This window comes from Nothobranchius furzeri, chromosome 14 (assembly GCF_043380555.1).
Source record: "Nothobranchius furzeri strain GRZ-AD chromosome 14, NfurGRZ-RIMD1, whole genome shotgun sequence".
NCBI lineage: Eukaryota > Metazoa > Chordata > Actinopteri > Cyprinodontiformes > Nothobranchiidae > Nothobranchius > Nothobranchius furzeri.
In genome coordinates this window covers 47,394,744-47,407,458 of record NC_091754.1, presented here as the reverse complement: position 1 = coordinate 47,407,458, position 12,715 = coordinate 47,394,744, and the positions used below count along the sequence as shown (strand labels likewise).

The following is a 12,715-nucleotide window of genomic DNA, read 5'->3' as shown; positions in this document are numbered from 1 at the left end:
CATAAAAAAACTTGTATTTCTCATCTCTGAAATTCATGAAATCGTCCAAAACTTCAACTACGAGTGACACTAAGAAGAAAATGTAAATATTTACCCACATAGCAAACACCTGCAGCCGTTCAGTCAGACACACACACACACCTGCAGCAGTTCAGTCAGACACACACCTGCAGCAGTTCAGTCAGACACACACCTGCAGCAGTTCAGTCAGACACACACCTGCAGCCGTTCAGTCAGATACACACACACACACACACCTGCAGCCGTTCAGTCAGATACACACACACACACACCTGCAGCCGTTCAGTCAGTCAGACACACACACACCTGCAGCCGTTCAGTCAGATACACACACACACCTGCAGCCGTTCAGTCAGATACACACACACACCTGCAGCCGTTCAGTCAGATACACACACACCTGCAGCCGTTCAGTCAGACACACACTCACCTGCAGCCGTTCAGTCAGACACACACTCACCTGCAGCCGTTCAGTCAGACACACACACACACACCTGCAGCCGTTCAGTCAGACACACACACACACACACCTGCAGCCGTTCAGTCAGACACACACACACACACCTGCAGCCGTTCAGTCAGACACACACACACACCTGCAGCTGTTCAGTCAGACACACACACACCTGCAGCCGTTCAGTCAGACACACACTCACACCTGCAGCCGTTCAGTCAGACACACACTCACACCTGCAGCCGTTCAGTCAGACACACACTCACACCTGCAGCAGTTCAGTCAGACACACACACTCACCTGCAGCCGTTCAGTCAGACACACACTCACCTGCAGCCGTTCAGTCAGACACACACTCACCTGCAGCCGTTCAGTCAGACACACACTCACCTGCAGCCGTTCAGTCAGACACACACACACCTGCAGCCGTTCAGTCAGACACACACACACACACCTGCAGCCGTTCAGTCAGACACACACACACACCTGCAGCTGTTCAGTCAGACACACACACACCTGCAGCTGTTCAGTCAGACACACACACACACCTGCAGCCGTTCAGTCAGATACACACACACACCTGCAGCCGTTCAGTCAGATACACACACACACACCTGCAGCCGTTCAGTCAGATACACACACACACACCTGCAGCCGTTCAGTCAGATACACACACACACCTGCAGCCGTTCAGTCAGACACACACACACACCTGCAGCCGTTCAGTCAGATACACACACACCTGCAGCCGTTCAGTCAGATACACACATACCTGCAGCCGTTCAGTCAGACACACACACACCTGCAGCCGTTCAGTCAGATACACACATACCCGCAGCAGTTCAGTCAGTCAGACACACACACACCTGCAGCAGTTCAGACACACACACACCTGCAGCCGTTCAGTCAGACACACACACACACACACACACCTGCAGCCGTTCAGTCAGATACACACATACACCTGCAGCCGTTCAGTCAGATACACACATACACCTGCAGCCGTTCAGTCAGATACACACATACACCTGCAGCCGTTCAGTCAGACACACACACACCTGCAGCAGTTCAGACACACACACCTGCAGCCGTTCAGTCAGACACACACTCACCTGCAGCCGTTCAGTCAGACACACACACACACACCTGCAGCCGTTCAGTCAGACACACACACACACACCTGCAGCCGTTCAGTCAGACACACACACACACACCTGCAGCCGTTCAGTCAGACACACACACACACCTGCAGCTGTTCAGTCAGACACACACACACCTGCAGCCGTTCAGTCAGACACACACTCACACCTGCAGCCGTTCAGTCAGACACACACTCACACCTGCAGCCGTTCAGTCAGACACACACTCACACCTGCAGCAGTTCAGTCAGACACACACACTCACCTGCAGCCGTTCAGTCAGACACACACTCACCTGCAGCCGTTCAGTCAGACACACACTCACCTGCAGCCGTTCAGTCAGACACACACTCACCTGCAGCCGTTCAGTCAGACACACACACACCTGCAGCCGTTCAGTCAGACACACACACACACACCTGCAGCCGTTCAGTCAGACACACACACACACCTGCAGCTGTTCAGTCAGACACACACACACCTGCAGCTGTTCAGTCAGACACTCACACACACCTGCAGCCGTTCAGTCAGATACACACACACACCTGCAGCCGTTCAGTCAGATACACACACACACACCTGCAGCCGTTCAGTCAGATACACACACACACACCTGCAGCCGTTCAGTCAGATACACACACACACCTGCAGCCGTTCAGTCAGACACACACACACACCTGCAGCCGTTCAGTCAGATACACACACACCTGCAGCCGTTCAGTCAGATACACACATACCTGCAGCCGTTCAGTCAGACACACACACACCTGCAGCCGTTCAGTCAGATACACACATACCCGCAGCAGTTCAGTCAGTCAGACACACACACACCTGCAGCAGTTCAGACACACACACACCTGCAGCCGTTCAGTCAGACACACACACACACACACACACCTGCAGCCGTTCAGTCAGATACACACATACACCTGCAGCCGTTCAGTCAGATACACACATACACCTGCAGCCGTTCAGTCAGATACACACATACACCTGCAGCCGTTCAGTCAGACACACACACACCTGCAGCAGTTCAGACACACACACCTGCAGCCGTTCAGTCAGACACACACACACACACACACACCTGCAGCAGTTCAGTCAGATACACACATACCCGCAGCAGTTCAGTCAGTCAGACACACACACACCTGCAGCAGTTCAGACACACACACACACACCTGCAGCCGTTCAGTCAGACACACACACACACACACACCTGCAGCCGTTCAGTCAGATACACACACACCTGCAGCCGTTCAGTCAGATACACACACACCTGCAGCCGTTCAGTCAGATACACACACACCTGCAGCCGTTCAGTCAGATACACACACACCTGCAGCCGTTCAGTCAGACACACACACACCTGCAGCCGTTCAGTCAGACACACACTCACCTGCAGCAGTTCAGTCAGACACACACACACCTGCAGCCGTTCAGTCAGACACACACACACCTGCAGCCGTTCAGTCAGACACACACACACCTGCAGCCGTTCAGTCAGATACACACACACCTGCAGCCGTTCAGTCAGACACACACACACCTGCAGCCGTTCAGTCAGACACACACTCACCTGCAGCAGTTCAGTCAGACACACACACACCTGCAGCCGTTCAGTCAGACACACACACACCTGCAGCCGTTCAGTCAGATACACACACACACCTGCAGCCGTTCAGTCAGATACACACACACACCTGCAGCCGTTCAGTCAGATACACACACACACCTGCAGCCGTTCAGTCAGATACACACACACACCTGCAGCCGTTCAGTCAGATACACACACACACCTGCAGCCGTTCAGTCAGACACACACACACCTGCAGCCGTTCAGTCAGACACACACACACACCTGCAGCCGTTCAGTCAGATACACACACACACCTGCAGCCGTTCAGTCAGACACACACACACACCTGCAGCCGTTCAGTCAGACACACACACACACCTGCAGCAGTTCAGTCAGACACACACACACACCTGCAGCCGTTCAGTCAGACACACACACACACCTGCAGCCGTTCAGTCAGATACACACACACACCTGCAGCCGTTCAGTCAGACACACACATACCTGCAGCCGTTCAGTCAGACACACACATACCTGCAGCAGTTCAGTCAGACACACACACACCTGCAGCCGTTCAGTCAGATACACACACACACCTGCAGCCGTTCAGTCAGACACACACACACACCTGCAGCCGTTCAGTCAGACACACACACACCTGCAGCCGTTCAGTCAGATACACACATACCTGCAGCAGTTCAGTCAGACACACACACACACACCTGCAGCAGTTCAGTCAGACACACACACACACCTGCAGCAGTTCAGTCAGACACACACACACACCTGCAGCAGTTCAGTCAGACACACACACACACCTGCAGCCGTTCAGTCAGATACACACACACACCTGCAGCCGTTCAGTCAGATACACACACACACCTGCAGCCGTTCAGTCAGACACACACACCTGCAGCCGTTCAGTCAGACACACACACCTGCAGCCGTTCAGTCAGACACACACACCTGCAGCCGTTCAGTCAGATACACACATACCTGCAGCAGTTCAGTCAGACACACACACACACCTGCAGCAGTTCAGTCAGACACACACACACACCTGCTGTTCTCATCTCTGATTCTAGAACATTGTGTGGCTTTTTGTCCGATTATGAGTTCATCTTTAGATGCATCAAAGAGAAGTGTTCTTTCTTATTGTCACATGAATCAGCTTTTTGTTTGGTCTGTCTGTCCAGAACTCCCACTGCATTATGTCATGACAGATGTAACGTCCAGAAAGGGTCAATTTTCACCTACTTATTGGTCATCTACAGACGCAATTCCACTATCTGAGTGGAGTTTCTATTCTGTCTTCTAAAGCCCAGAAGATTCTGCAGTCCTTGTTGACGTTTCAGGGGGACAAGATGTCCGCCTATGTTCCCAAACAAAGCTTTCTTTTGATAAGACTGCAGGATTGCACACTCCTGAAAGATGAACTTTTGCAACTCATAAGTTAAATAATCATCAAATAAACATATGATTGAATGAACAAATGTTATATGAATAATAATATTAATGTTTGAATCATCTGTGACTAATTCTATGAAGTTGAAATGAATTTTAATATTACCATGAAACATTTTGATGTTATGATCAGTAATGTTTGGTTTAACAAGTGAATCATTATCTACACTCATACACAATGTTCATAAGATATAAATGAAAGTTAACATCATGCACATAGATATTTTCTTACCCACAAATCAGAGCATCTTTTGTATCTGGAAAAGGCGTGTGTTCTCGGGTTTGTTTGTTAACACCTCTTAACCTCTTTTGTCCTGGTCGGCCATGTAATCATTATATGGGAATATTAAAACAGAATCATTTGCTGAGTGATTCAGTTAGTTTTTGAGCAGAACTCCGGACTGGCCACCGGAGGAAACTGACCACCGCATCTCTTGACAAGCTGTCAAAACCTGTTGCACACTACAGCTGACACAGCAAAACGGTTCCGTCTTCAGCTATTCAGAATCGGCTGTTCTAGATGCAAACGATTTCATCTATCTGATGTGACTCGGGAGACATCCTAGGACTGACTTGGTTGCATTGAGATTTTCCTACGAACCACGTGCATTTGGGGTCACGACTCCTTGACATCTCTGATCCAAACGGGGTCTCCAGGAACGGATACGTAGGCATGACGTGATTTGCGTCTGATGCCGTTTTATAAACCATCACTTATAGTTTAATGCAGACCAAATTCTTTTCACACCCAGAACTCAGTTTCTTCTAGACACGAGGTTCTGATAAACACACACCATTCAATCATCATACATCACATTTCGTCCACTTATATTAATCATCACATTTGTCTTATTTCTAACTTGCCTTGTTTTTAATTTGTTTAGAAAATAAATTTATTTTTATAAACGTGACCGTCTGAATTAATACGAAGCGTGTTTGATCACTGAAAAACAAAGAATCCTAATTCTTCTGATTAAACGTTCAAATACCAATCAGAGTGATACTCTGTATTTATATAGAATATCACATCTTATTGGTCATAAGTAAAGGTAATATATTAAGCTTAAAAGCAACATATCCTTCTACACAGATGAGGAGGTTCTGAATGACCAACAGCTCTGGAACCAGGAGAGGTCCTCCAGGCTGGACCAGCAACATCCAGAACATTTACAGGAGGGACCAGAACCTCCACAGGTGAAATCGGAGCAGGATGAGCCAGAACCTTTGCAGATTCTAGAACAAGAGGATCTCTGCATCAGTCAGGATGAAGAGCATCTTGGACTGAAGCTGGAGAATGTTACCTCCCTTGTGACTCCTGCTGATAAGCAAAGAGACCACGATGAACCAGAACCAAACAGATACCAACTCCTTCCTTCAGTGTTTCCTGAGATCAGAGCTGCTGTTGCGGTGTCAACAGGTGAGGGGGTGGGGGTTGGGGGGGTGGCGTCTATTGGAGGTGTGACTCTTCACTAGTCTCAATGTGATTCAATTTAAAGAGCAAGTCACCCCCAAATCCCTTTTTTTTTTGCTGATAAACTATATAAAGGAGTGTCTAATCGTGCTACAGACACGTGTATTCAATAATTTGGCAGTTCAGTGCATCTTGGTTAAAATTCAAATATTCTGCCTAAAACTGTCAGTGTTGCGCCATCGTCAGGGACAAATTCTGCACTGTATTTGAATTTAAATCTGCCACTGCTATTGGCTAAGAGGTATGCTATGATGTCATCTGGTACATTATGATGTCACAATGCCATTGCGTGTGTATTTGTTAGCGGCTCCGCCCTCTCGGTCTGCCAAGCAACAGCATTTGTTGCATTTTTCAAACATGAAGTGGGAGTGAAGTAAGTTTCTTGTAGGTGGTGACTTGCTCTTTAAAGGTGTGGAACACTGAAAAACTATTATTTCTGATTATAATGGGTCACTGAGTGTTTCATGCAGGCTGAACATGAAAACAGTCTGCCCTGCATTAGCTTCTGATAGAAAATAGACAGTAAAATGCTCGGATTTGAAAGTCCTCACATATCTATGTCACACAGTGAATTTGCATTCGTGGCCTCACCCATCTTGGCTCGCGCCCGCCCACAGGGGGGCTTTTTACAATACTTTGTGCAGTGACGAATCTGATATTTTTATATAAACTGATATTTCTGCTTTTATTTTACATTTCTTTTGGCAATATAAACATACTAGCCTGACCAGCCAGCCCCATGCTTCCTTATGGGAAGCAACTCTTCTATTCAAATAACCCCACTCCCTGAGATTTCTAACTGAGCCAATCATTGCTGAGCAGCGTACGTCATACACCGCGATGCTGAGTTTCTCATAAACATGGCGTCTGAAGAGGAGTTCGCTGCGGCTCTTTCCTCTGTTCTAAATGACATGAACGTGACTTTAAAACCACAACAAGCAAAAGCCTTTCTTCTAAAGAAAGGCTTTTGCACTGTCATTAGATGCATCGCGCAGTACAGTCGGCATTTCCACATTTTTTTCTGATTGATTATTTTTGAGCTGGCTAGTCCCAGAGGACGAGTCTGATAGGTCAGGCTATAAACATATCCCCCATTATTTATTTATTTACTATAGGACTACAACCACAAGTACTACAATTGCAAATTTGTGTGGACCAATCAAAAGTTTCTGTGTCAACATGCTAACATAACTTTTATGAAAGTGGAGCGCAGGACTCCGAGCCGGCTCACGTAAAACATTTCATTTTCATTTCATTTATTTATAAAGCCCCTTCTGCGACCAATGCAGACGCCCAAGGTGCTGAGCACAACACAACACAATAAAAACATAAAACCATCAGAATAAAATATAACAATCGTAAAACCAACATAAAATCAATTAAAAGAGGAGAGTAAAAGCAAAAAATAAAATCCTGAAAAAGATTAAGAGGCCGGGGCATCGAAACCGGGTAAAATTAGCTAATCCTGGAATGCCTTGATATGCCTTGATAAAAAAATGGGTCTTAAGGTGAGTCTTAAAAAACCCAATGAGGGTGACTGACGCACCACCAAAGGCAACTGGTTCCAAAGTGCAGGTGCCAACACCAAGAACGCACGGTCCCCCCGTGACCTGCACTTAGTGCGTGGAACGATCAACAGCTCCCTGCCGGCTGAGCGAAGGGCCCGCGGGAGGGGGCATGTCTATGCAAAAGGTTGCCAAGATATGCTGGAGCAGTTCCTTGTAAGGCCCTGTATGCCAGTACCAAGACCTTGAATTTTGCCCTGTATTGTACAGGCAGCCAATGGAGGGATGCCAACACAGGGGTGATATGTTCCCTGCGCCTAGTGCCTGTCACGAACCTAGCGGCTGAGTTTTGTACTAACTGCAAGCGTGCTACCGCACCCTGACTAAAGCCTGGTTTATGCTTCTCCGTCAGCTCCGCAAGGGACAGACACGCACGGATTGACGGAAGCGTTTTGCTCTTTTACTTCTCCGTCCGTCCGTAAGGCCGGCATACAGTGCATTGCAGTAGTTGAGCCTTGAAAGAACAAAAGCATGTGTGACAGTCTCTAAATGTACTCTGGACAGCAGGGGCTTAATTCTGGCTGGTCGGCGTAAGTTAAAAAAACACGATCGCATAATCATCAAAAAATGGCCTACCCCTGAAACTTAGACCTGGGTCTTATGTATTTTAGACCCAACTTTTATGGTTTTATGTTATGAAGTCTCCAATATTTTTCAACAACTGGACATCCTTTTGTTAATTTTCAACAACATTTTGATTTGATTTGCAGAAATTTAAGGTAAAACTTCACATTGTCACTTTAACCAGGAAGGTACCATTGAGATTAAAAACCTCATTCAAGGGAGGTCCTAGCCAAAAACATTATTGAGCCTCTTAATATTATTATTATTATTATTACTTTTTGTACATTTTTAGCAGCAGACCACAGTCTTGTTTCACTTGAAACATTGTCAAATAGAATATTCCATTCCACAGAGGATTCAATAGAATATTTGAATACTAAAATATACCTGCAGTCCTAGTACAAATACAAGCCATTTACCATTAATCAACATTTTCCTTTGTCTTTTAGCCTGTCCAGAACTTCCTAAGCATCACGTATGGGAAAAGGAGGAGGTTCTGGCTGACCAGCTGCTCTCTAGCCAGGAGATCACCTCCAGTTTGGACCAAAAAGAACCAGAACCTCCACTGATCAAAGAGGAACAGCAGGAGCTCTGTATTGCTCAGCCTGAAGGGGCATTCATTCTCAAGCAGGAAAATGTTACCTTTATGGTGACATCTTCTGAAGGAACCGACTGCTGTGACCCAGAACCAAACAGGATCCACATCTTGTGTCAGAGTTCTACTGAAGCTAAGAACCAAAATCAGGATGGATGCAGGAATGAAAACTCAGAATCAAACATCAATGAAGATGTGAGTCAAAACAAAATGAGTCAACAAACCGAAGATCACAGAGACCGTGCAGATAGTCAAAAACCAAACAGGCTCAAGGGGGCTCAGAGAGGTGACAGACCATTCACATGTGAAAGTTGTGGTAAATGTTTCTCTTGGAAAGGTTCCTTGACCAAACACACAAGAACTCACACAGGTGAGAGACCATTCACGTGTGAAAGTTGTGGTAGATGTTTCTCCCAGATTTATGACTTGACTTCTCATATGAAATCTCACACAGGTGAGAAACCATTTACATGTGAAACATGCGGTAGATGCTTCTCTTGGAAAGCTTCCTTGACTAAACACACAGTAACTCACACGGGTGAGAGACCATTTACATGTACAACTTGTGGTAGATGTTTCTCTCAGAATACCCACTTGACTTGTCATATGAAATCTCACTCAGGTGAGAAACCATTTACTTGTACAACTTGTGGTAAATGGTTCTCTCAGAATAACCACTTGACTTCTCATATGAGGTCTCACATAGGTGAGAGACCATTTACATGTGAAACTTGTGGTAGATGTTTCTCTCAGCATTATTACTTGACTTCTCACATGTGTGTTCACACAGATGAGAGACCATTTACATGTACAACCTGTGGTAAATGTTTCCCTTTGAAAGCTTCTTTGGCTGAACACATGAGTACTCACACAGGTGAGAACTATCTATGTAAAACGTGTGGTGATAGTTTCCGTCGTAATTGTGATTTGACTAGCCACATGAAAGTTCACACAGGTGAGAAACCGTTTAAATGTGAAAAGTGTGGTAAATGTTTCACTTGGAAACCTTCCTTGATTTCTCACATGAAAACCCACACAGGTGAGAAACTATAGGATTGATCACTTGACTTCTAACTTGAAAACTCAAAATGTTGCAAGCTCTCGCATGCCAAAAACAATGGAGGTAATGAACGAAGTCCTAAGGAGAGCAAAGATAAGCTCGAGCTCGCTCGTGCGAGTGGAATCAGGCAGGAGTGGTCCAACTGAAGAGGAAACAGCAGAAGAGGTGGTACCAAAGAAGGCCAGCTGAAGAGACATCTCAGGAAATGAAAGTCCTCTGTGGAAAGTTCTGGACTTTGGGTGGAGACTGAGACCAGCTTACAAATATAACATCATATGGGTACGGCTGTCTTGTGTTTGACTGAGATATGAAACTGACAAATAATCACATTGTTTTGCTGTCTTGTGATAAAAAGATGTATGTAACTGGCAAAAGATTACATTGTTTAGGCTGTCTCATGATTAGTTGAGGTATTGCTTCACTATGGAAAATGTTATGCTTGGCAGTTTCTAGAATGATAGAAGTAGAGTTGGACAGTAGAGAGACAGAGCAGTGGTAGAGAGTAAGAGAGTAGAGGGGATAGAAGAGGTCGACGAGAAGTTGAAGAGGGACTTGGACTTATTAGACAGTTAGAGTTGACACAAGTTGACGAAGTAGCAGCAGTTATTCTCAGGAAGATTTTTAGAAGCAGCATCCTCCTAAGGGGATTGTTAATCTTATATTTACTCTTTTTTTTGTATTTTTTAATTTTGAAATAAATTTTTTGGAAAAAGAATCCTCGTTCTCGATTCTTAAAGGTCTCTTTTAGCCTTTTGAGTTGGGACCAGACCTCCAGGAGAGGTAAGCCACCTTGACTTGCTTGTTCCTGTGCTTCAGGACTTGTTTTCAGGTTGTGACAGATTAAGAAAAGATACCTTAGGTAATTGGAGCTAGTCTCCCCTCCTCCTTGGTAGCGGGACACCCTAAGGAATTATAGATCATAATGGTTCGATGGTTCAAACAGGCTCTGTTTTGCACTGAAAAAGTCTCTGTTTAGCGTGGGAAGGAACCATTTCAAAGGGTGGATTAACTAGATTAATTGATAAATCCATGTTAGCCTGATCAACAGGAATCATTTTCTAGCTACCACCGCCCACATTGCCAAAGGAAAGGAAGTTGCGTAATAATTATGCACACAAATCTCCATCAACTGCAAGATGCTATCCTATCAATATGGGCCAACATTTCTAAAGCTCCATTCAAATGTTGGACTGTTCCTTTCTCAGTGTAGAACAATGTGTGTATGAGAACCATGTCATGTCCATGTTTACATGCTGACAGAGACTGATGGTCTGACCCCCCTCCTCCTTTCAGGGTGGAGCCTGCTGGAGTCCGATGGTTGACACCAGGTCAGAGGAAGTTTGTGTGTTTGGATTTGATTCATGGCAACAAAGCAGCACACACTCAACCATCTTCACAAGGTCACATCACTCATTCATGAGTCATCATCAAGGTGTCAATAAATGAACAATAACTGCAGCTGGATTGTGTTCTCTCCATCAGGTTCCTGTCAGCTCTCCATCGACACACAGTTTACAGAGAACTCAGACTGTAATGACAACGGGAAGGTGACACATGAGGAGGTTCAGTTATACCCTGATCATCCAGATAGGTTTAAATACTGTCCTCAGCTGCTGTGTAGAACTGGTCTAACTGGTCGCTGTTACTGGGAGGTCGAGTGGAGAGGAAGACTTTTAATATTGGTGAGTTACAGAAGAATTGGGAGGAAAGGAGTCAGTAGAGACTGTTGGTTTGGATGGAATGATCACTCCTGGAGTCTGGACTGCTCTGACGATGGTTACTTTGTTACAATAGCAGACATACAAGCATCTTCTCCTCTGTCTCTAACAGAGCAGCAGTCTATGTGGACTGTCCTGCTGGCATTGTGTCCTTCTACAGACTCACCGATCCACCTCCACACCTAGCCTCCTGGTTCTTCAGTGTCTGTGTTGAGTCTGATGTGACGAGTCTCCTCCTGTCAGAGAAACACTGTAGAACAGATAGTTCTGTCTGTACATGTCGGTCTCTTTCACTCACTAACACCTTTTCAGATTCATGGATTCCATCTGTTTCTGATTGAAACTTCTAAGTGATTCCTTGTGAACTTCTTCCTCTTCCAGTCCTTTAAAGATGGAAGCTGTAATGATTCCAGGATCCAGATGTTGTTTTTCTGTCTGTTTCCACTCAAAGCTTCAGTCAAAATCACTATGTTGTGTTTCTACACACGTTTGAATCCATCTTCTGTAAACATCTGATCTACAATTCCCACCATCTCCAGAGTTTAGCTACGGCAAGCCCCGTGGCTCAAAACTGCAGCATGTGTGTCTAAGGATTTGGGGAGAACTGGTTTTCCCTCAGGACGCATATCAAACCGCTGAGACGTCACCTGATGCTCCGGAAATAAACACAAGTTGTAACTCAGGCTTTGCTAACTTTACGCTGTCAGAAATTACCTCAAGATCAACGGAGAATCTGTGTTTTTGGGACGTTGATGTTGTTGATGTTTGGATTTTGGGCTCATTTTATGGTCAGATAGACTCAAATGGAGATGGTCTCTGTTTCTCAGCCTTCATCCATCTTTGTCGTCAGCTCCATCCCATGTTTAGGTCTGATTGTGTCTTTAAGTAGAAATAAGAGAAAATAGCAACACACCAGGCTGTTAGGAGACACTAGAATGAAGTTTGTTTTACAGATGCAACACCTCCAAGCTGCTCCTGATGAGCTTTTGTTGGTGTTCTGTGTGAAAGTCCAGAGGTGGAATGGGCTCTCCAAGCTGATCCTCCACTAATCCACCTGAGAGCCAACAGAGGTAGTCACAGAGCTG

General features: G+C 45.7%; 1 protein-coding gene across 1 annotated transcript in view; it reads left to right on the top strand.

The window, feature by feature from the left end:
- The window catches only part of LOC107380914 (uncharacterized), a 41,778-nt gene extending 31,151 nt beyond the window's left edge, over window positions 1-10,627 (top strand). The window contains exons 13-14 of the mRNA XM_070544398.1: window positions 5,748-6,074; window positions 8,707-10,627. Of these exons, the coding sequence (XP_070400499.1) occupies window positions 5,748-6,074; window positions 8,707-9,905 (1,526 nt within the window). The 3' untranslated portion in view covers window positions 9,906-10,627. The remainder of the gene's footprint in view (window positions 1-5,747; window positions 6,075-8,706) is intronic.
- The last annotated feature ends 2,088 nt before the right edge of the window (window positions 10,628-12,715 follow it).